Source organism: Esox lucius, chromosome 8 (assembly GCF_011004845.1).
Source record: "Esox lucius isolate fEsoLuc1 chromosome 8, fEsoLuc1.pri, whole genome shotgun sequence".
Lineage (NCBI taxonomy): Eukaryota > Metazoa > Chordata > Actinopteri > Esociformes > Esocidae > Esox > Esox lucius.
Genome location: NC_047576.1, coordinates 9,102,067 through 9,126,928, shown reverse-complemented (window position 1 = coordinate 9,126,928; position 24,862 = coordinate 9,102,067). Strand labels below are relative to the sequence as shown.

The following is a 24,862-nucleotide window of genomic DNA, read 5'->3' as shown; positions in this document are numbered from 1 at the left end:
ACCCTTTTTCAGCTCTGGGGGAGGGGGCAGGAGAGCAGAGACCAGCCCCAGGGCTACCGCCACTTGTTTTCTGCCACCGGCTTGGAAGGGAAATATTTGGCTTGACTCACAGCAGGTCTCAGCCTTCTAGGAAGAAGATACACCTGTAAGGTGTCGGGGGAATATCCCTTCGGATTGGCGATGTGGCAGGAGATATGCTTCCTTGTTCCGTGTGTTATTTAGCCATACGATAAGGAGACAGATGACAGAGGGAAAAACAAAAACAGAGATGTGGATTGCAGAGACATTGGTGGCAACCCTCATGAAGAGGCCCATAGGGGATGAATGCAGACTCAATAACACAAAGAATGCCCGCAACTCAGGTATCCCCACATGCAGAATTTATTTGAATGCACAAAACTGGCCCATTCATAAAAATGGATTCCATTTGGTATATTCACCGTGAGAGCATACCAGAGTTACGGATGCTCTTTTCCTTTTTGATTAATTTTCCTGCACCTGCACCTAAGAAGTTGGACGTAAAATAATATTTTCACCATTCTTAGGCGGTACTTTTTTTGAGAGAATTTATTTTAACGACTGTCCTGCGTTGCATGCCTTTAGCCCGCAGGGGGCACCTAGCCTTGGTGCGATCCGACCCAAATTCTGCTGGCGCCACCCCCCCCCCCCCCGTCCCAAGCTTAAACAAAAGGAATCTCTGAACAATATTCAATATTTCAGAACTGTGTGACGAGTTCTCGGGGGCCAGACGCCTTCTCTGTCAATGTGAAGTGATATTAACAATCCATTACGAGAGGGAGGGCCCCCACTGTTCCCATTTGGGATGGGGGGTTGAGCCTGACAATAGATAGACTAAATAACACACACACACATACACACAAACAAAGGCCGATGGGGGAAAACCTGCGCTCATGATCTGAGAGGGCCTCAGAAAAAGGCATTCATCTAAACATGCGTATACGGGAACAGGAGTTTCTCCTTTCTTGTTTGGAAATTTGGAGCAATTAGCTTGATCGGCCAGCCCCACGTTCCCAGACGGTTTCACCACTAATCAAGTGCCGCTTTTGTCTCCCATCTGAAAACAGTTTTATGGTTGAAGTGCATAAATAAATGAGGGTCGCAATGCCTGGCCGTCGAGAACGCACTCGTGTGAGAGACACCAGTCTAACAAAACGAATAAGTTGCAAGCATGTCTGTGACAGTGTCCACACAGTCACAGGGCTACGTCAAGATGCCACATAAACTATGGCCAAAACACAACCTGTGAGCTTAGGTTTGTTAGTGCGGGGAGTTTAGGTTAATTAGCGAGAGAACAAAAGTCTGGTGGCCACACTTCCATGACCCCTAGTGACATAATTATCATCTCTTCCCTTCCTCAGACCACTTCACCATGGCCTGGTCTTTTAACTGGGAACTTCTCCAGAAATGGAAGAAATATTTCCACAGAACTTTTTCTTTCTGATTTGCGTTTAATTTTGGTCCAGGGCTCAGTTCTTTTGACTCGGCATGACGGAGCGAACCATGTCCGCATTCGATCCTGATGCAGGCCAGCAGAGCGTAAAAACGCTAACATGTTGGGTTGCAGCTTAGTGTTTTCTTAAAGGATCGCCCATCCTAGCCACTGAAATAAACAGCGGGATTCAGTGTGTGTGATGCCAGGGCCCTGTGGCTTGGCACGCCAGGGCACCACAGTCTTATCATCCTCACTGACTTATTTATTTATATTGCCCTGCACCGCGTACACAGATGGAGAGACCGAGGGCAGCGCTGGTGGAAAGAAATGTTCAATAATTCAAAAAGAAATACTCCACACTTGCCAGGCCCACTACCCCCGCCCCCCACAACCCCCCACCACCACCACCATTCAGTTGTCAATAATTAAAAATGAACATCTGACAATATGGACGCAAACAACATGAGAGAAGCAAAGGGCGACAAAAAGATAAAATGTAAGCCACTTCACGGAGACGAATTTGGCGCAAAATGGGCGCATTGCAGAGCCTTCATCTCCCTCCAGCCAATACATCACCAGGAGAATCAGGTCACTCAGTCACTGGGTAATCACCATAGGGTGGGCCAAGCCGATCTGGGACCCTGAGACTGAGCAGGGTGGGCCAAGTTGACCTGGGACCCTGAGACTGAGCAGGGTGGGCCAAGCCGATCTGGGACCCTGACACTGAGCAGGATGGGCCAAATTGACCTGGGACCCTGAGACTGAGCAGGGTGGGCCAAGCCGATCTGGGACCCTGAGACTGAGTAGGGTGGGCCAAGCCGATCTGGGACCATGAGACTGAGCAGGGTGGGCCAAGTTGACCTGGGACCCTGAGACTGAGCAGGGTGGGCCAAGCCGATCTGGGACCCTGAGACTGAGCAGGGTGGGCCAAGTTGACCTGGGACCCTGAGACTGAGCAGGGTGGGCCAAGTTGACCTGGGACCCTGAGACTGAGCAGGGTGGGCCAAGCCGATTTCTTTAGAAAATATATTTTAGATATGTTTGATACTTTTGATATTTGTTCATGATAAAAAAAAAAATCTGTTGACACCAAATGTCAAACATGTCAAAAACAGAATTGTTTTAGTGGCACATTTGAAAATTGTGCTAATCATAGTGCAGGGATGAAGATTATTTAACCACGAGGAGTCTGACAGACAGACACACATGCCCCACCCCAAAGAACCACTTAACTTCACCAACAACTCTTATAATTAAAATAAATGACTACATTATGACCATTAAAGTGAATATAATTGGATAACATATTAAAAAGACAAATCTGAAAGAGAAATACACATGTCACTTGGAACACAGACTAAATAAATCATCCTTGAACCGTACAGCAGATGGGCTGTAAGGACATGAGGAAGGCCAGAGAAGACATTCAGGAAACATATTCTCTACAATAACATTACAGCTAAAACAACATTCAGCTCAACACACACATTAAGACAATTCGCACAAACACACCACACACACACACACACACTCACACACACACACCATACACAACCCACAGGATGCCAGAGGACCCAGTTCAACAAACCCTAGTCTTTCTTCTATATTTTACCAGCCATACGGCAATTTATTTCTCACTTCTTTCACCATCTGTAAAGAAATTCCCCTAAAGACTTACACAGCTGTCCTGTTTCATGTCCGCGGGCCCTTTTATATGCCTTCCCAAATGGATTCACCACACAATAGGGTTTCGTTGGTGGATCACATGGCCTTGGTGCTGAAAGAGCTCAGGCCACTTCAGGATAACAGGCAGAGGTGGCTCCGACAGACAGTGAAACACACACGACTCCAGGAATGCATTCGTAATACTGGAAATGGTTTTCCCATCCACCGGTGTCCACTCGGCCAGTTCTTTGAATCCTCTTTCAACCTGGATGTTCACCCTCAGAGCATGTAGCTGTCACGTCGCGGCCGCAACTTCAGTCCCCCTCTGTGTTTTCCCATTCCTCTGGGCTTTCAGTGACCTGAAATCACTCACACCTGCCTCTCATCAGACCATCAGCCTTGCAGGATTTCTTCCCCCGGTTCTGCCCCCCGGTTCTGCCCCCGGTTCTTCCCCGAGGTTGTGCTGTCAGTACCCATGGTAGTTACTCCCAGGCTTTTCCTCGTGTCCTCGCGGATTTGGAATTGTTACTTCTGTGTTTGTTTCGAGCGTTTAATTCTTCCCTTCCCTGTGTCTCAGGAACATCCCCCCCTCCCCCCCTTCCCCACCAGCCCGCCTACGGTCCGCCTGCCACGCCAGGCCAACACCCACCAACCCCGCCAGTCTCCCTCCGTCATCAGGCCTGTCCCGGTCTCTCCCATCACTGCCTGTATCATCGCCGCTCCCTCCTTCTCCAATCCCCCGCTACCGCTTTACATTAAAAACTACTCTGTACCCTCTACCACCTGTCTGAGTCTGCTTCTGGGTCCGAAATACACCAGAGTAGCTAGCCATGTGGCTCTGCGCTTTCCCCCCTGAGATGAACCCCTTCAGAACAAAAGTTTGCCTGTTGGGACTAATGAGTAGATACCAAAAAAGGATGCATTTCTTTTCTTTTTGTAAGAAGCAAATCTCTGACTTGGGTTTATCAAGGGACTCTGACGGGACATTTTTAGTCTACATGAGTCAACGCGGGCTAGACTGGAGACAGACAGTGGAAGCCAAAGCGTTTTTGCTTTGAGCTGTGGAAGAGAAGCCTCTAGGAGTTGCTAAGATCCCCAGTCAGGAAGGTTCTCTGTTTTACTACAGACCGGCACAAATCAGCATGTGCAGCACATTCCAATAGCTCCCAGGACAAAGACAGTAGAGGAGCTGACATTTAAACACGGTGAATCCAGAGATTCTTGGCCTGAGCAAAGCGCTTGCCTCTCCTCAGCCTGGTGTACCTCCTCTTCGCTCCGGCCCTCTCCCCCACTGCCACAATCATTGGCTCCGTGTGTGTTTGTGTGTGTGTTTGTGTGTGTGTGTGTAAGTGCATTGCTAAGGTTTTAAACATACTTTAGTTTGCACGCCGTCATATGGTACGGCAAACCAATGTGCACAACATCAAGTGGAATTTTTTTCCGAGACAGGCGGCAAGAAGATTTTGTTTTCGACCTCACGGACGGGCGTTCGCTTCGACCCGTGTGCAGCTAGTGCTCTCTCGGCAAACGCAAACGTAAAAAAAAAAATCCTGCCGCTAATTAGATCATCAGCACTGTTTCCCTGCTCAGGCCTGAACAGCACATAAGCTGTCTGCCCACCATTCAAATGAAGTCCTCATCAAGTCCTAATACAATCAAAGAGCGCACAATAAAGACTGAGCAATGACTAGCTCTGAGGCTAGCGGGGAGCTAAAGACAATGGGACTCTTGTTGAATGGCTCGTGGGTACAAAGAGGCCATTCTCAGAAGTTAGCCAAAGCTGCCGTTTTGAAACGGGAAGAGACGTCTTGTGCCTCTGTATGGTCTGAGCCGTTAGGGAGAGCTACGATTCGTCTCATGCAGTTCCTAGGCTTTAATTCATTTGGAACCAGACAGCCCCCCCCCCCCCCCCCCCCCCAAAAAAAAAAAAACAGACAAAGAACAGCAAATACACAACATATAGCAGAGGAGAAAATATAACTCGCGCCGAATGAGGCCCACACATTCCTGTCAGCCTATATGTCATGGGTAAACAATGCCTCTCATGGAAAACCTTTCGAAGACGAAAGAAAGAAACAGTAAGCTTTAGGAAGCTTTGCACATGCTTCTGTCTCCCCTCACTTCTGGCTTCTGCTGAGGACATCCTGGGCTGACTGGGACATGAATGCAGAATTAATTAGCCCCACTTCCCTGGTGCCAATCCCCCCCATCCGTCCAATTGTCCACCCCCCCCCACCCACCAGATCCAGGTTCCCCTCAAAACACATCCCACACAACCGCTACGCTCATGCTACATAGCTTAGCCTACCCTCGCTGCTAAAGCCTTGCATTGTCTAATTCAAATTAAAATGCTAAAAATGTATTTCCAAGGTTATTCACACTGAAATGGTGAAATGATTTGTTTACACAGAGAATATATTTGTGTTCATCAAATGAACATACATATTTTTTATTTTTTTTTACAAAGGATAGAAAGGCCTTAAAACAGAAAACAAATATGGCCACCGCATGTGTTTTTGTTTTGCTATGTGATGGTTTATGCCTCAAAATCCTCAAATGAAATCAGACAATATGTTGTAAATCTGTACATTTGTAAGGAAAAGCATTGACAACACGCTTTAAACAAATTACCTGAATTTGCTCTGTTATCAGGTTTATGAGGGGGAACACTGTTCAGCAGAAATCTCACAATGTTTCCTTATCTGCAAATCTTATTTGCTTTGTTTAATGTTTAAACTGCAGTAAAAAAAATATATTAAATAAGCTCATATTCCACTCATATAAAAGCCTGTGTATTAAATTGAATCAACCAGGCATTTCCTTTAAAATAAGGGCCGTGACAGTTTTGGGATTTCTCTAGTAGGCACAAAAATCAGCTATTACTCACTGTTATCAACAAAATTACAATGAAAAATGTTTGTTAATGGACCTCAATGTCAATTAGAATGAATGGTCTAGTAAGTGGGTGTGTCTCTGTACCGCTAAACATATAAAAGACGGTGTGGTGACACACTCATTCAAGCTCATTCAAGTTAGTAGGAGTTTTTTAAAGGGGGGCAGACCAGGGGTAAGTAGTGTGGTTGTTGGTGGGGAGGCCCAGGACAGGGATAGGTAGTGCTGGTGGGGGGGGGGGGGCACCCAGGGAGTGGGAACAGGGAGTGCATTTTATTTGTGGGGGGAGAGTCCCAGAAAAGGGGTTAGTAGTAGTGTTGGTGGTGGTGGTGGTGGTGGTGGGGGGGGGGGGCAGAACAGAGATTAATAGTGTGGGTGGGGGGAGGCCCAGGACAGAGGTTAGTGTCGGTGGTGGTGAGGGGGGGGGCGCCACAATGTGTACGACAGTAACCACAACAAAGCCGGTGGTTTTCCCACAATCGCCTTAAATAGCTTTAAATGATAGTTATTCCTCAGCCTGTGGAAAGGAAGGGAAATATAAAACGGCTGTAATGTGAGAAGAGCCAAAAGTCAGCCGGCAAAACACTCCAGGCGACACAGCAAACGGCGATCTTGGTGTGTGCACCATTACAAAGGAGCGGCTAGTGTCTTTTTACCTTAATCTGCACCTCATTTAACAGCAGTGGCTGATGATCTAAACTGGCAGCAAACTAAAGTGATTTGCTGTGTGTTGTGGTTGCTGGTTGTGGTTTGTGTGTGTGTGTGTGTGTGTGTGTGTGTGCGTGCGTGTGCGCGTACGCGTGTGAGAAGCCAAGTTATTTCAAAATCCAGTTCATCCAACATGTGGAGAGCTGTCCATAACTCCCCGGGAGTAAACACCTGCAGTTCCAGGGCAATAAAAAAAAATGGATTCACTCTTTTGTTTGGATCAGAACCTATAAGTTCCAATGCTTCAAGGATGCATCGTCAAAACAAACCAGCATAATGAGACACAAATCACTTTAAGGTCAGACGTCTTTAAAGACATTTAACACCCGTTAAGAATATAGTCATCTCAACTGGAGGGGTCACATCAGGTAAACAGCAGATATATGTATAGATACATATGAAGATATATATTTAACCACGGCCCTGGAAAGTTTCACACAGGTCCCTTCAGTAGCATGTTACCTCTTCGAGCCAGCAATATATTATTAATTAATTGTATTGCACACAGAATAAAACAGATGTTGGCAAGATGAAAATTTGGTTTATATTCATTTCTTCATAAATCCTTATTTCTCTTGGCTGGTCTATGGGCGGTTGTCAACTCCAAACCGAAGTTTTCCAGTACTATGGACGATCAGTGCGGATTACTGTTTTTTTGTGAGGAGATACAAGGCCTGTCTGTGACGCCTCCGCCATCCCTCAACCTCAATAAGGAAATCACATTTTATAACTGGCTTCCGAAGGGACCATCCTCTTGAGTTAACAATCAGGGTTTACATCAAGGTATACATTAAAGGCCCAGAATATATCAGCCCATCAGGTTTCCAACACTATCCAGTCTATTTGAACTTGTCCATGAGTCGTTTTAAGTTGTCTGAATGTAGCATTCAGTGAGACCAGAAATAACATAAATGGGAAGCAAAGGCATACAATATTTTTTATATTTATTATTCTGACGTTATTTAACTTGGGTGGCTTGCAAAACGTGCAGTTAGGCAAGAAATGACCATTAAACGGAGCTTCCCATGTAACTGATTTGTTGTTTCGGATTGAAAAAAATGGCTTGTCATGGGAGCTTTGGTCAACGGCTAAACTGCTGTTGGCCGATTTTAACTAACTGATCCAGCTGCCCCAAATAACATGAATGTGGGCTACTTTAACAAGAGGTCATGGAGGCTTCCAAAGCCACAGCAATCCATCTGCTTGAGTGGCTGCTAATGAGAGGGGATGTTTATCTAAGGGGTCAAATGCCTAGAAGATAGGGTCAAGACCCTAACATCTTAAGCCACGACCTTTCCCATGTGCTGAGTGCTCCTGTGATAGCGACACCCGTTGTTGGGTGAGAGAGCGGCTGTAAATTAGCCCTGGCGACGCTGCCTGGCTCTGGAGTCAAAGGGACGCCCTCTGACACCACATTGTTCCTAAAGATGACACACGATGCAAGCTTGTGACGGTTGAACAACCAGGGAAATCCCTGGTTAAAGACCGATATCCCAGAACCCCCCCCCCCCCCCCCCCCCGAAACACACACACACACCCACACACACACAGTCTCAACACTAAGCAGGGTTAGGCATACGACATTACCTCACCAATCTCTCCCCCAGAAAACAGATTGCAATAATTCACCCACTAGTACACCTGAAGAAAAAGATAAGTATTACCCATGCTAATTCAGCTGTAAACCGTGTGCGCTATGGCCAGAATTGACACTGAAGTTGCATTCGATATTCGCAAATACCACCACAATTGATTGGTTTTGATAGCTGTTGGTGGGTTGGTGGCAGGACAACGTCAGCCGGGTTGGAGAAGGGAGTCCCATTCTACCACCCCTGGCCCTGGTAGCAGCGCGGCACACATTTAATTACTGACTTCAGCTGCCCTCAAAGCCCCACCTTCTGCATCTGTGCATGAGGTCAGCCTCTTTTCAGATGGCTTTTAATCAACGGAGCTCCAGAAACGCTCCACCGCTCTAAATGAGACAGAGGAAGGAATCTGATCCTACGGGATGAGGCCACGAGAGGTAGCGAAGGATCGAGAGACGGAAAAGCGGACGAGAGAGCACCCCGCACGCCCCCATGCTCCGTGGGCACTCGGTTCCTTTCATCTGCCTCTTGTTCCCTAGTTGACACCTCATTCACGATCAGAACTGGTAAAGAAAAAGACAATCTAACTTCAGCTATCAGAATGCTGGCGGGAACAAAGCGCCTGTGAATCGGCTTACAAAAGATCCAAACGTAGGATTTGGCAGTGTGGGGTATGGGATTTTAGCCACGGTGTGTGCAGAAAGAGTCTTTGCAAATGAGTATGTTTCGTCTACATCAAGGGGCAATTGAAAATAGTTTTATTTTTCATGTTTCATGCATATAGCTAATCAGGGATTTATTTGTGTCCAATTAGAAACGTTGCTGACAAGGCTTTTAGTGGAATTTATGATGAGGACAATGATGCTTTGTTTTGACAAAAACTTTCCCGTGGCTCAATTTAAAAGGAGCTCCCATTCCCCCCAAAAAAAATTTTTTATACTCAAACCCCAACAATTTACACTTACATTTGATGATTGTTAATGGAAAATGCCGCAAAATCTGGACAAACATTTGAAATAAGTAATGGAACGTGTATTGATACAAGAATGTGAAAGTGAGCTCACTTTATGCATTGACAACTTAGGCTTCAGAGAAACCATTTGTTAGAGAGAGAAAATGATTTTAATTAAGGCACTTGGTTTGCCTGGTGAAACGGATCTCTTTTCTAACCTTGCAAGTGAATGCGGGTGTTTATGTTGCTGTCAGTGGGGAAGCCAGCCCTTGCTGCCTCTTGCCAATTAACTATTTCTCTATCGTTATTTGCACTGGACTTCACCCTCAGGGTGAGTTTTCATGGCACAATTAATATCAGATGGTAAATATAGACGAACGTCCATACTCTAAAAAGACACTGAGGATCACAAAACATGGGGACATTTGTTTTTCTAAATAAGCATTTAAGAAATGGGGCAAAACATGAAGCCATGTTCATTTGGTTATGATTATGTATTTTCCACTTTCGAATCAAATCTTTCTAATATCTTCATTTACAGGACAAAAATCAAATATAAGGCATACAATTGATTACATGTAGAGGTTTTTGTACTTATTTTAATATTCTTGTGTATTTACAAGAGTGTTTCCTAATTTCTAAAAGGTTCAGAAGATCTAAGAGCAAAAAGTAGCTGGTTGCCAAGTTTTTGAAACAACACCTATGTGCATCTGCTTCTACTTGACTGAACATACAAAACACACAAAAAAGAATTAAAGTGAAACCTCCACCCAACAGCAGCCTATGTTGAATTAGTCAGAAATAGAAAACGTGCTGAGCAATCCTGACAGAGATAATTGTGTTTTTTGAGGCAACCTACTCAGTCGTCTCGCAGTGCCAACTTCCCCTGAATCTGGGCCGCCTAACACAGTGATAGGACGGGCCGATGCAGGGAATTTGGCAGAGAAGTCATTTTTTCCCTTAAGACTACTGCTTTATTGACCACTGATGAAATTATGGGTGTCTGCTATAGATAACATTTGTGTCTGTGTACAGAGAAGGGAAGGTGCAGTTCTGGGTTTGGTGAGGACAAGGTGAATACAAAAATAAATAATAATAATCTACTGAACCTCGCTTTGGTTGGTTGCTTATTTGGTGGACGACCTGTAATTTTTTACTTGAAAGAGTAATTCTTGATACCAACTGTGTACAGTACATATTGGCCTGCACTCACTGATAAGGTCAGTTTGACCCTTGAACCCTGTCCAAGTGTTTTTTTTAACAGTACAATAGTATCAAACATTACATTACCTATTAAAATCTGGAGTGAGGTCAACACTTGTGCAACATGAATTTCTAACACATTTTTTAGAGAGATAAAACAGTCTGACTTACCTGAGTGTACAAAGTAGGCCAAGTAGAGGTCGAGCTCCTTTACAGAAACTCCAATGTGATGGGGCTGCACACAAAGTCCTGGGTTCGAGCACTGTGGAGACTTTACTAGTCTTTCGCCGTCAGTACTTTCGAGGGGAATACCTTTGAATAAAATCACCATGACCAGGTCCAACCTCCAGACTTTGTCTGCCTGGCGCAGGCAGTCGATCCTCCTCATCTTGCCCTTCTGGTCAGGGTTGGACAGGACACAGCACGGGGGTTTCTTCCCAGTGACAGTGAGCACAAAATCCTCCCGGAACTCCGGCCGGATGTCCTTGCGGAGCTTGGCGAGGAGCCTCGACGCCCACTTCTGCTTGACCTCAGGCTTCTCGCTGAGCAGCTCGTCCTTCACTGCGCGCTCCTCTTCCTTAGACATGCGCTTCTCGTGCTTTTTGAAGTACTTTCTCTTGCGGGCCTGCAGGTTGAACCATGTGTAGGCAAACGCTCGCACGTGGGGCAGCAGAGCTTCGATGAAAGGATGGAATTCATCCTGTGGTGGGGCGGAGCACAGGAGAAAGGAAAGGTGTTGGTGATTTGGCGCTAACATGCGTTCACAGTTATACACAGTAGAAGTGCAGAACCTAGCAAAAGAGAAAGCTATCGTAACACTCAATCTTGTCAAATCGGATTTGGGTAAACACTAGGGAGACAGGCCATGGAAATAATCAGCAATCTAGAAATGAACCAGAGTATCACTCCTCCCATGAAATATAATTCAAGGAAGTACATTTTTTGAAAATAAACATTTTCATTTCGGAATAACACGCAACACCTGACACATTTTGTATTTATGAGCATTCATATCACACGTTATTTATTTTTTCAGCGTTTGGGCTCATTCCATTCGCATTAGTCGACTGAGCCAGCGGAGGGGTATATCTGGGCCGAGCGGAGGGAGCGGTGTGTGAAAGTAGGCCTGTCTAACCCTTGTCTTGGCTCTCTGGCAAGAATGTGGGTCTGTTGGGGTCTGCCACAGAGGAGGCCGGAGAAAAAGCAACAACCGAGCGGGAAAGCTGAAAGTCTATTTTTAACTGTTCGCCACACACAAACGTATACGTCCGCACATACACACACAAATTAAACACACACACAGGCATGTACTATGTACACCGACGACCAACATTTAACTCAGAAACCATTCCAGGACAGGGATATTTTGTGGCGCTTTAGCAGCGAGAGCTGCCTGCACAGATATTACAGCAAGAATGTGGATAGGTGGCATGTTGTGGATCAGTCCCAAAGTGGTTTAGTTACACCTGCTACTAGTGCAGTCACACACTCTAGCTTCGCCTGAAAATGTGCTTCCCCTCAAAATCTGGCCTCACAACTAAAAAACAGACCGTGGAAATGTCACAACAAAACAAAGCAGTGCAACGCAACCAGACAGACAACCTAATAAATAATCTCATAGCCAAACTAGTCTCAAACTAACAGGCAACCGATTAACCACCCTCACTAGTCTCATCTACGCAGACAACCTCTGAACTAATCCCATAGCTAAACTAGTCTCAACCAGACAGACAACGATTCTCCTAGTTAAGCTAAACTTGAGTAGGAAAACTCACACAAGAACATTTTTGTGGCACAAATATGTTGATAATAGATTTATTGATTGAAACCTTTAACTCTAGTGAACGAACGTTCACATTGTTTTTTTTGGGTCTACTTCATTACATGGACAATTTTAATAATTACCACAGAAGATAAAATAGGTGCCTACTCCTTTAAAAAGCCTGGTGGTAAAAATCCATTACTTAAACATTCAAAACCAGATGAAATATTATTAAGCACACAGAAATGTGTATATACAACAAATATGTACAAATTACTGAAAAACACGTCTGCCCATTCCAAATATTCAGCTCTGATGTTGTTACCAGTAATCCAAACGGTCTCATTCTAACAAAAGTTGTGCTGTGAAGAAATAGAGCAGAAATGCTTCTCTTCTCGGTGACTGTTTACTTGCAGAGAGAGTATACAGCTATCTGGTGCTACCGAGGGCAAAGCCAGGCTTATCTACAGTACTAACTGGTCATTTTAAAAAGAACTAATGAAATCCAATCAAAGGAAATAAACAGTGATGAACCACCGCTGAAAATGACAGTTCAAGCAGGGCCTCCATTACATTCCCCAAACCCTCTCAGTGGAGGTTGGCAGGGAATGAACAAGTGGTCTGGAGTACCAGGGACACGATTTGATACTGGACCGCTTTGGAGAGTCAGGAGGCCTTTGGCTTCAACTAAGGCCATCTTACCGCCCCAGGGCCAGGCAAAAGGTGCTAAACTATTCATAGATCAAAGAACATTATACACATCTTGATACGTGCAAATACCTCTAACTGGGATGAATGGGATTACTAATACACAACACATGTTTGTGCACGAGCGCACACACACACACACGGGCGCAGAATTAAAAGTATAGCTGAATTATAGATAACCATATACAATGACACCATACTTTTCCTCATATTTCAAAAGGACTCGCACTCCCATTTCTCATTGGCATGAAAATTGCATTGTTTAAGCTTGGGTAAAATCCCACAAATGGCTCCTCCAACTGCCTTCAGCGACACTCAAAGTAACTTCAGCCAAGGTGCAGTGAAATATCACTCCTGAATGGCTTATATTATGCATTGTTATTGGTGGTTTCTGGATATCACACAGTTCCCCTGTCTCCAGGCCGTTTGAACAATCCCTGTATGTCTACACACACACACACACACACACACACCACAGGTGCCTCAACTATGTAACGTACGGGCCACATTTCAATATACTGCAATGGATTTTTATATACATATAAACTCCATTGGAATTCCACAAACAAAACCCTACAATAGTATATTTTCTTCTTCCTGTTCTTTGGTGAAAAATCTAACAGCTCCAAATAACAGGTAACAGTAATAACAACTTTTGAATAACTGTAATTTAAAATAGCAATGATGGTAATAGCCTCCTATTGACACCCACGCCAACCCACAACAAGAGCAATTATGAGAGTGTATAAAGCAGCCCATCTTACTTTCTCCTCTCCATGCCCAAAGCGGGAAAACAACTTAAACCGAGCGGACACCCCACCATGCCTAATCAAACTGGAACAATAACACAAAGGCAAGTCTTCCTCCTGTCACAGATATTCCTTCCTCTACCGTGAACCCCCGTGTATGGAGAAAGGGGTACATACGTACTGTTAAGCCTTTTTCCAGACGTAGGAAATGCTCACCACGGTTTCCATCCCCTACAACGACACACCAGTGGCACAACGTGCCTCTGAATCTGGACGCAAATTCTGGCAATTACCAATATTTTCCCACATTTGAAACAAAAGATGGGTAATTTTCTATTTTCTATTCTTGGGTGAAAATGTCATGCTTTTTGGTGAACATAAAATATGGGAAGCGCTTTAAACATGCCAGTTGTGCATGAGGTTAAAATTCACTGGTAAATACGTCCAAAATTATTGAATTGAACCTAAGTATTTCATTAGACGGATCTGATTGAGATTTGGACTTAACTGCATGGATAAGAGGATAATGAACAAACACACACACATTTATTAGTATCATTTATCATTATATTTATACTTAAGTAGCCAATTAGATTATGCTGTAAAAGTCCAGATTCACTGTATTGCATGTGAATTTCAAAAAAATATCAAGGAAATATTTTGACTCATAAATATTTTACATACTTAATTTCTGTAAATGTCCATTCTGAAGTTAGTTTCCCTCACTATGAGTTTTTTTCCTTTTGACCCCTTTCAGTTTTGCATTGATGTTTAAGTTCAATATTATGAATTAATATGAAGGACTTATCAGTTATGCTTGACACTACTGGCAAAGGAGCTGGTTTTAAAATGGTCTTCCATCGTAAACTTCCAGTTCCAGACGTCATTATTGATATTCCGTCAGATATAAGTAGTTAGATAAGTAATAGTTGTGATAGTGACAAAATGTTTTAAAAAAAATGTTTTTAAGTATATATATATATATATATATATATATATATATATATATATATATATATATATATATATATATATAAGGTTGTGATGACACTGTACATTAAGAATACAGAGCTTTTTTTCTGTTTATTAAAATGTGAATGTAAGTCCTCTGTTGTGTCACCTCACCTAACCCCTAACACAATGTATGGAATATGGACCTTTTCTGCGCCTTCCTGACACCCAACTGCAACTTTCCTCCTGAAAACCTTCCAGTTGTTTCGCAGAAGTGATATTAATTTCGGATCTACAACCAACACAACTGTCTCATGATAGATTTCTAAAATAGTATTTTCATATTTTCATAAGATCCGGTAATACTTTTAAACACGAACCACAGTAAAGACATTTTTTAAGCGATTAACTTTTGATTAGGCTTACAACCGCTCATATTTATTTCAATCAAACACAATAAACAACAAATCAAGTCCACGAAAGGGCACTATTTTAGGGCAAAGAAAGTTGTTGAATATTTATCAAATATAATCGGAGTTCTTGAGCGAATACATGCTTCAAGTCACCAATAGCCTTGGTGCCCAAATAAAAACAAATAATATCCATACAAATACAATTAAATATAATAGCAGGATAATATCCTAACTTGTTTTTACTCGGTGCACATGGCTCAAGGCAAAGTTCAATGCCAGAGAGTTGCGGCAACTCCATGCAGTCGTAGAGTTCTGAAGAAATTCAGTAACATTTTCTTTCAATTATTATTCATAAAAGTTACTGCTGCCAAGATCAAGAACAACTTAGAATCCAACTTTTACACAACTGATTCTAATTTTGAAACGTGGATTTAATGAAGATGCAGCGAAATGCTGGTTTTAAAATATAGATATGAAAGCAATTGTCGATACAAAGTGACAATTGCATGGATGTTAAACACTCCTTGTGCAGAGACGTACCGACGAAGGAGGTTATGGAAAATTATGTTAAAACATTGATTGTGTGCATTCATTCATAACAAATATGTGGCAGGGCGCCCTCGACAACAACGTGCCATGTATAGGAAAGGCCATCTTCATTTTTGGATTGAAACTCTGGATATAAAATGCAGTCGAGGCTAGTCCAAACGAACCGCGCTCGACACCAATATATGTCTCTATGTAGGTTGTAGAAGCAGGCGCCATCCGCCATGTGGTAGTTAGTTCAGATGGCTCTGACAAACCAGGAATGCCTACTGCACACAAAGTTACATGTCTTGAGCAACCTTAGTCAATATCGCCCTGTCCCTAAGGGAGAAAGCACGAACGCGGCAAAACATGTTAAACAGAGACAAAAGGTTCACTTACCTGTGTTAGGCATAGCGGAGAATACATGTCTGATGTATGTAATCTTGGATTTGGAGGGTATATGTATGTGTGTGTGTTTGGGTTACTGTAACGGGTCTGCGTGTTTATGTGTGTGATGGTGTGTGTGTATGTGTGTATGTGTGATGTATGTGTGTGGGTGTGTGTCCGTGTGTGCCCGTGTATGCGTGATGGCTGAGTCCGTGTGTGTGAAAAGAAAAAAGGAGAGAGAGAAGGGAGAGGGAAAAATAAAGCCTGCTTCTTGCTTTCACATTTCCAACTCTGCGAACTGCAACCAACGCTTCACCGCTCCATAGAGCTGAACTTTAACCCCGCCTCGAGTTACACTGCTTCCACTCTCCGTGCTCGTCTACTGTACAGTGCTGTAAAAGCCGTAGAGCAGTCCCTTCGTTGGAGAACTCATAACTTTCACCAGAGGCATGTTCAACTAAAAAAGAAATGTCCCAAAGCAGAGCGGTTATAGCGGAGAGGTTCAGAATTACGTGAAAGAGGAAAAAATAAGGAATCTTCGGATGTTGAAAATATTGTTATCTGGTTGTAACACCATTATAAAAAGAACTGATTGTCAGACGTTTTTTCTTCTGGACTCGACAAGAGACCTCTCATTCACCATGCTTTCCCGAAGAGCCGAACTAAAAGCTTGCAACAACCAAAAGCATTGAAGGCATGTGGTGCGGCTCGCTTCACGGTGGAACGAACTCCGAAATGACTGGGATTTACGAACGAGGAGGGTGCGGTAGATAATGAAGGTAGTAATATCCCTGAACACCCAAATAATTTCTTGTTGCTGAAGCCCGACAGATGGTTTCCGTTTGGAAAATGATCTCAAACTGGAGACAATGTGAATCCGTTTTACGTCTTTCTCCTATACGGCGGAGAGGAGCCACAACCGCCGGCACCGAGTTCCGTGCAGCTACAGTTCACTTTTGTCCACTGTGCCCGGAGGACAAACTCTTGTGCTCCCCTCTAAGCATAGCTCCCCAAGTATCCACGCTTTCAGGGAGGTTGCCTACTGAGACCAACGTAAATGAAATGAACGTGCGGGAGTATATAGGCAATGTTCAATTTATAGACTGCCTACTTGAGCCCCTTAGCCCGGCATGAAATGGCTTGTCAAACTGAGGCACACAACACAGCCTATCAATTTAGAATCTAGAAGAAGCGAGGTTAACGTAAAACAGCAACACAACACTGCTATACAAATGTTCTTATTTGACGGTTAACCCATATAAGACGTTATAGCGGAGTGAGAGAGCTTGAGGGATCACCGCACACACTGGATAAGGGATATACCGCCCCTTTAGAACAAACGCTTAACTTTCAAATGATTTTAAAGTAACAGACTTTTGGTATTACACCCCCCCCCCCCCACCCTCCCCCTCAGCACCTATTAATATTTAAACAAGTTCTAAATATAATTATTTGAATTATTGTTATGATTGTTACTATTGGGTTATTACTAGTTTATTAGCCTGTTTGTATTGGCCTATTAGAACATTATTGCTGATCATAACTGATATTGATTATATCTTGATTTGCATGTAATGTAGCTAATTAGCTCATGCCATATTGATCAAATTATGTAAATATGCAAGATATTGCACAACACTTCTTATGAGGGGTGGAACCACGGACGCAGTCCCTCACAATTCACTGAAGTGCATTCAACTTTACATAACCAAAACCAACTCTCCCCACACACAATTATATAATACAAACGAGCGAGGGCCATACGTGAGACAAGATTATCAGTTATTCTGGTAACACACATGACATTATATAAGCATGTGAGTTAGGAGCCATCCTAACCTCAGCGATATCCGAAGCCAAAGCAACATGATAATCCAACCTGTATGCATGCCTTACCGAACACTGCTCACATGACACTATTTTCAATGAGTTTCAGACCAGCTAAAAAAATAACATACTTTGCAGTAGTGAAAACGACGTGTCGAGCGCACGCATAATAACTATGAACAACAGTTAACAACATTTCATAATTTTATTCCCCGAAAATTCTAAAATATGTCTCTTCCTAAACAGAATCTAACATATGGCACTGGTAGCCTGTCCTGCACTTACAGCCAGTGGTTGATATTTTTCATAGTAATTGTAAAAAATAAATACTCGATTTACAGTCCAGCGTGTTTCATAGAAAAGAGCATAAATACAATTACATAACATATAGGCAAAGCATAATCCTATTGTACGGACAAATTAGCTTACACTTATTCTCCCAGCATTAATGTAAACAACGTAGTTTGGCCAGATACATAATGTGACCCACACGGTACAATGATTCTGTTTGTGCTGCTCGAATTTGTCTTCAGTGAGCAACTTCTCGCCAGAGAGATAAAGTCAGTTGTGCGCCCTCTAGAAAATGACCAGCGGAGCGACCACAAGCGGAGAGTGTGGTCTCTGCTGCGTCGGACCACTCGTCACACACACCTGCTTCAAGACAGCGAGACTTCGCAAAAGACCGAAATAGAACCATGCTTTATTTAGAGCCTGTATAGTTTTATTAAACACAGACAACGCTTAAAGGTGCACATGTGCAAATGTCATGCTATTGCTACGCTTGTAATTACAAGTGAATAATATAATTTGTAGCCATAGACAGTTTTTTTTTTTAAGAAATTCGGCGTGAAAAACACTGAAGTGTTGATTCACAAGATTAATGTCTCTCAACATTGTAACATTCCTGAAGTAACTGCTTTTAATATTTGTTTATGAGTAGGCTAAATACAAGCCACACAACATTAAGTAACGTAATCGGGCGTTATGGGAAAATTGCATTTCCATACAATTAGAAGTATGAACGGACACTTAAGTTCATGAAATAAACTGTATTTTGCAGCCAATAGGACCTTAATTGAAAATAGGCTAACTTGTTATCGGTATTTGGCCAACCTTCCGGTATCAGTAGGCTATCGTCAGTGGGTTGCTAGAGCTCCGTTCTGTGATTGGACAAACCGTCATGATTTGAAGGCCAGCATGTATCTTATTGGACACAACTCATGTCACAAGGATTTCTCGAGAATGCGTTTCACTGCAATCTCTCCTTCACTCTGCAGAACTAGTTACCACGTAACGAAACAGTGTATCTCTTACACTGGTTGCTAGTCTATAATGCCATTCTATGAGAAGGCTACACTGCAAATGCAGAGTTCTTGTGTTTCGTTCGAATGCCAAGCTTATGTAGCGATATCAAGACATCCGCAGTATCAGCACCGGCATGCCTCGCCTGGCAACACAGATCAGTTTAATACAGACAATTCTCAAATATATGTACAAAAGCAGACAGAAATATTCGACTAAATTTAACCCGTTTGTATCCCATACACACAATGTTTACACATGTCTATTAATTCGCAGGGTTAAAAAGATGTTAAGAGGTATATTTGCACGTACCATTGCAATGTAAAGTGTACGTGAGAAACTTTAGACTGTTGAGACGATGTGCTTCATTTTCAGCCACCTTTTGTTGCAGACTAGTCTTATGTTTAATTATTTTTGTCTTAAAACTTGCTGCCGTTGTGAGTATTTGGAACCGAAGAAATTAAGTATAATAAAGCACAAGGGACCAGTTCTTGTTGTATTAATCCCAAAAGAAAAAAGAAAGCTATAGCAGTGAGCCTTTCTTTACTCCTTGATATTTGACTGCAGTCCAAGCTAGGCAGAGCCGACCGGCTCGCGACAGTCACTCGGGCTGTGTCGGGTTGGTTTGTTAGACTTAGTGCAGAAGTTGCAATCGATTCAGCGAATCCCCCCTTGTTTATTTCCGCAATCGCTGCAATTTGCATAGTAACCACGCTGGACCCGGGCGGCAACGGAACCCGACTTCTCTCTCGCCATCTCCTCCCCTCGCAGTTATATAGTCTACTGGAAAATCAGACCCGGACTCGCGTGTCAGTCAAACCCCAGTCAGCGTTCTGCTCGCTCGGAAAGCCTGAAATCTTTCACCCATATATTGCTGAATTCCACACTGTCTCTACTTACGTTAACCTGTCTTTATACGTTAACCGCGCGCTTGGGACAGAGGAAGGAATGCCGCCGCGCATATTGCGATCGAAAATACGTAGACTACAGTGCATTCTTGCTGCTTTGGCACCTAAGCATTGTTGCAATGCTGGACAACTAAGCAATGTTATACTGATGGTGCAAGTTTATGGCTGTTCGACCGACATTAACACAAAATCTTTGCAGCGGATATTCTACTGCTTCCCCATGGAAATATATCGGAAAAGGTCAACCATAGTTTTACGGAGGGTCAAATTAAATTAGAAGATAGGCTTCGATTTTCAATTGATGTGTGCAAATAAAAGTGTGATAAGATTTTTATATTGAACTTATCCTGTGTTCATGCAGAGCAATTATGGTGTAGCTGTAAAGTTAAGCACTATATCTGCAGGAATTAATCCTTGTGGGATGTATTATTGCCTTGTTTGTTTCGCCCTTGCTGTTGACGGCAGGTCCATACTTTGTGTATTGTATGGGCTGTTCTGCAACTGTAACCCATATACAGTAAAGCTTACATTAGCTATGTTAGTGTGGCTATATATTTTAAAAGACAAAATCTGATGTTGTGCATTATTTGCTCGAATAGCCAAATAAACGGAATGCGTGGTAGCCTGTAACAGGTTTAGAAGGCGCGCGCGGTTGTGCGACCAAGGGCGACATTCCATGAAACACCAACGAGTGTCTGGTTGAGGTCAAAGGCAAGCTCACTCTTGAAGATCATTATTTTGAGCGACAAGAGGCGGTGATTCCCACGGATGCTGACGTAAACATGTCAAAACGCTTTTGTGTAGCCTATAGATGTGGTGAACGTAGCACATTAACCTGATGTAAGCCAGTGGTCCACGTTTCTATACGGGTGCCTTCTGTTTGATATAGCCTAGTTCATATTCAAATGTATGTATGACGAATTCACACTTTAAAAGCATAACCACGTATTTGTAAGTACAAATTCCATAAACTATTACCTACTTCAAGGAAGTGGTAAAAGGCAGACCTACAATGAATATGTAGCCTATGTAAATATAAAGTATAAATATATATAATATATATATATGTGTGTGTGTGTAAATTAATTTCCTATTGAACTTAATCAATTGTCACTTTGGACAGACTAACGAATGCAGAATAAAGCCGTCCTGTATTTACCATCCATCTGATTTGTGTCACTGCGTGAAGTTCCCTGCTCTTTGGGCAGCTGTGGTTGCGGTGGATTTTAACATTTGTTTGTGTGTGTTCGTTAAGAACGTGAAGTTTACGATGTAATCCAAGACACCGAGGAATCATTCAATGCCGTAAGATGTTTTATTTCATATCGTATATTTTCTTTTTAAATTGGTATGGTAGGAAAGCATTCGTATTTACTGCAACTACCTGAAAGGAACTAGGGTTAGTTCAGGGACAGATCGATTGGCTTTTTCACCTTGTAATAATTTTTTTGTGAATAATTAATTTTTTCACCAATATCCTCGATCATTATTCAAGTGTTTCGTCCTGTCCCATATGGGTCTACCCAGTGATGGTGTAATTTGCAAGCAGTGCACAACCACCATCAACATAAATGTTTTCATTATCAAGCGTTAGCACTGCCACTACTCCGTTTAGTGTCGCTATTCACCACAGAGGAATGCTGTACCTGTCGTTGGTTACAGAACTTCTGCCCCGCCTCTATGCAGTTCACATTACTGGAGTAATTTCACAGCCTTTCATAGGCCAAAAGTTAATAAAAAAAAAAAAAACTGAAATATGCGATTTGGTAAATCGAATTGGTAGGCATATTAGCTACGTATTCAACATTTCCAAATACATCTGATGTTGACGCTATGGTTGTTTTCGAAAATATAAAAATTTTGAATGGATTGTGGATAAATGGTGATCGACTGATCTTTAAAGAAATAATGAGTTTTTATTATGATGCAAAGTGATTAGATAAAGACAGTCGACATTGGTCTGTACTTTCGTCTGCAATGTCGAACAAGCCCAGTCTGACGAGTATTATGACATGACATTAAACAATTAAATACCTGAAATGTGGGGTTTTTCTGGTCAAGTTTGATATTTGTATTTCAAATCGTTTTAAAGTAAATCAAGTTGTTTTTTATGTAACTAAGAAATTATCCACCAGGCAACGTTGTCACACCGTGCAGTGTGCACGAAGGGGGTCTTACGCACCGACTGGGCACCGTTTGGGCACAAACAGGGTTAAGGGGAGATGATGCGCTGTTATGCTTTATGACTATATCAGCAGTTATCAATGCCTACCGTCACGTATATGGATGTAATATCACGCGTTTGGTGTCGCTTTTTAATTACAAAACACAAAGGGATCGGTGCGTAAAGTTGAAGGAATAAAGTAATTACTGAATTATTCAAATTTTAAATGAAACGAATGAAAATGTTTCTATTGACACGTCTTTCCAGTGGGATAGAGTCAGTTCTTAGCAAACATCCGTTAAAATGGTAGATAGATAGACGCCTTTATATTTCTGCCAAGTTGTGAGATGAAAATATAGCAAATATCCACAGCAACTGTGCCAGGGCTGCCCAAGAAGGATCCAGGGATTTCACGCAGTGACACATCATATAGACAGCAAATAGTGATGAAATGACGAAGTCAAATTGCCAATGTGAACACCACGTTTTCAAATAAACGCTGTTTATTATATTATATTATGAATCGTTAAGGATTAGTTGGAACGCCACAAAACAACAATATTTTGAGTCTGTCTTGCTCCTCAGTCCGATAGCTCATGCGATTAGGAAGAGGTATAGCAACTTTGGGAGAGCTAACTCAATCAGTGTTAATTAAAGGCCTATACTAGAAGTGATATATTATAATCATATCATTATAATTATCTGTCATTAAACTGAAGGTCTTATCAAAATGAAGAACTTAAAGTTAAGTGTCTTGATCAAGGATATCTTTTCACCGTGTCTGCACGAGAATTCTTACCAGCGACCTTGGCCCAAAGCACTACCTACTTACTATACGCTATCTGCAGCCGGCCTAGCCAGTATCTCTTCATGTAACTACCATGCGCGCGTTTGCAAAAACAGATTTTTTAAAATGAGTCTGCACACATGTAGCCTGAAGTATTTAAGCAGAACAGTTGTTTTCGTAATTTCAAAGACCTGAACTGAAATCTGTAGAGGTTGTCAAAAGTGAGTTTGTGCAAAATAATACCCACTTGGTCATTTACAAAGTGGCAGATCAATCGAATCAATCAATCATTAATTTAGAATTGAATAAAATAATTATGTTTATGATCTTTGCTGAGACAGACCTTTTGTATCTGCAGATTGTATTAAGTTGTTAAGCCATGTAGTGTAATACAGCGGACAATCGATTCTCTATTACATCATTTCTTGAAGATAACTCGAGACTAAAACAGCTAATAACCACATTGACACTGTCCAAAAAAACTGAGATGCGATGCCAAGCTGTGTTCACAGCTTAAAACCCATTTCGGAAAACATTTATTCTACAACTGTGCAATGCAAAAAAAAGATTTTTGCAGGCTTATATGCCACCTAATCCATGCGCAAAGGAAGCCACCGTTCAAATAAGTTAGCTTCAATAATTAAATGTTGTAAAAATACAATTAAAAAAAACGATTTGGGAAATGAAATACGTGCTGGTAGTTACAAAGCAAACAAGTGAAAGACGTTTGGCCACCTGCTGTAAAGGCGTCACGAATTGTTTTTAACCGTAGGCCTAAACTGTGAAAACTTTTTGTGTATGATGTAGGCTAGTTCATCATCATGTTCCATTTCAGTTTTGTGACATGGGGAAAACGTTGTAATGAAATTACATCTTGAAACTCCTTGTCGGGCTAGACAGTTAACATGTTTAGCCTATACACATCTTGACAAGTTGATTTCATGACCAGCCAATATAAATTGTACTTGGGGTATAAAGCTATAGTCTATCATTCACAGATTACTGGCTAGTTCATACCCTACACGCACATATGAATGTGGAAATAGTTAATGAATTATGGATTAGGTGTAAATGTACAATCATACTCGTGAATAAACAGTGAATAAACACGGAATCTAGAATTGGGTCAGAAATTGTCTATTTGAAACACATAGACATTCCAAAGTAGGTCTTAGTTGTTAGGTTTATAACGCAAGAATATATGTTGCTCGTTTGTTCTTATCATTCTGGAATGTAGTCCTGAGTATATCCTTGAATGTGGCCTACATTATATTGACGACTGTTCCGAATCTAACATTAGTTTGTCTTAATCTTTCACCAGATGTGAATTTGATTTACGTTAAAAAAAAATTGGCACACTACAGTGCGGCTATTATGCAACAATGTCTTGGAGGTATCTTGTCATTAAACAGTCGATTTTGTTTTGTTTTATTGTTTTTCATTTTAAGTATTAAAAATGACAGACTGTATGGATATGGAAGGGTTAGGATATTGTAAAGTGATTTTTAACTAGAATGTACAAGTTAATCTTATATATATATAGCTGACAGTATAGTCTAATATTCTATTGAAATTAAGCTGTTTTGTAGAATTTACGATGCAATTTATTTGGAATATATTTCAAAATACACTTGTCTGTATTAAACTATTAAACTGTGTAACTATTACTAACATAGCCAATTATTAAGCAACATGTATTTGTTTCGAAAATGACTAATATCAATGTCGTTGTTGTTAAATCAAAGGATCGGAGTGACAGGGATTTTGATCACCGAAGACAAATCGTCGATAATAAATGTTCCCTGCTTCGAATGAACGGCCTGTGCGCCTTATAGGAGGTCGACGCTCCATCTAGAGGTTCTTGAGCAAAACTACATTACATGAAGTCCTATTAATTATAAACATCAATACAGCTTG

General features: G+C 42.0%; 1 protein-coding gene across 12 annotated transcripts in view; it reads right to left on the bottom strand.

Moving 5' to 3' along the window:
* Window positions 1-24,862, bottom strand: part of nfia (nuclear factor I/A) — a 164,926-nt gene that overhangs the window by 111,250 nt on the left and 28,814 nt on the right. For 6 of the 12 annotated variants that reach the window (XM_029121757.2, XM_029121756.2, XM_029121764.2 and 3 more), the window contains exon 2: window positions 10,631-11,159. In XM_029121757.2, the coding sequence (XP_028977590.2) occupies window positions 10,631-11,159 (529 nt within the window). Of the gene's footprint in view, window positions 1-10,630; window positions 11,160-15,969; window positions 17,235-19,398; window positions 19,873-24,862 lie in introns of those variants that run through there. The other 6 variants (XM_029121758.2, XM_029121767.2, XM_029121763.2 and 3 more) reach the window with 2 other exon arrangements.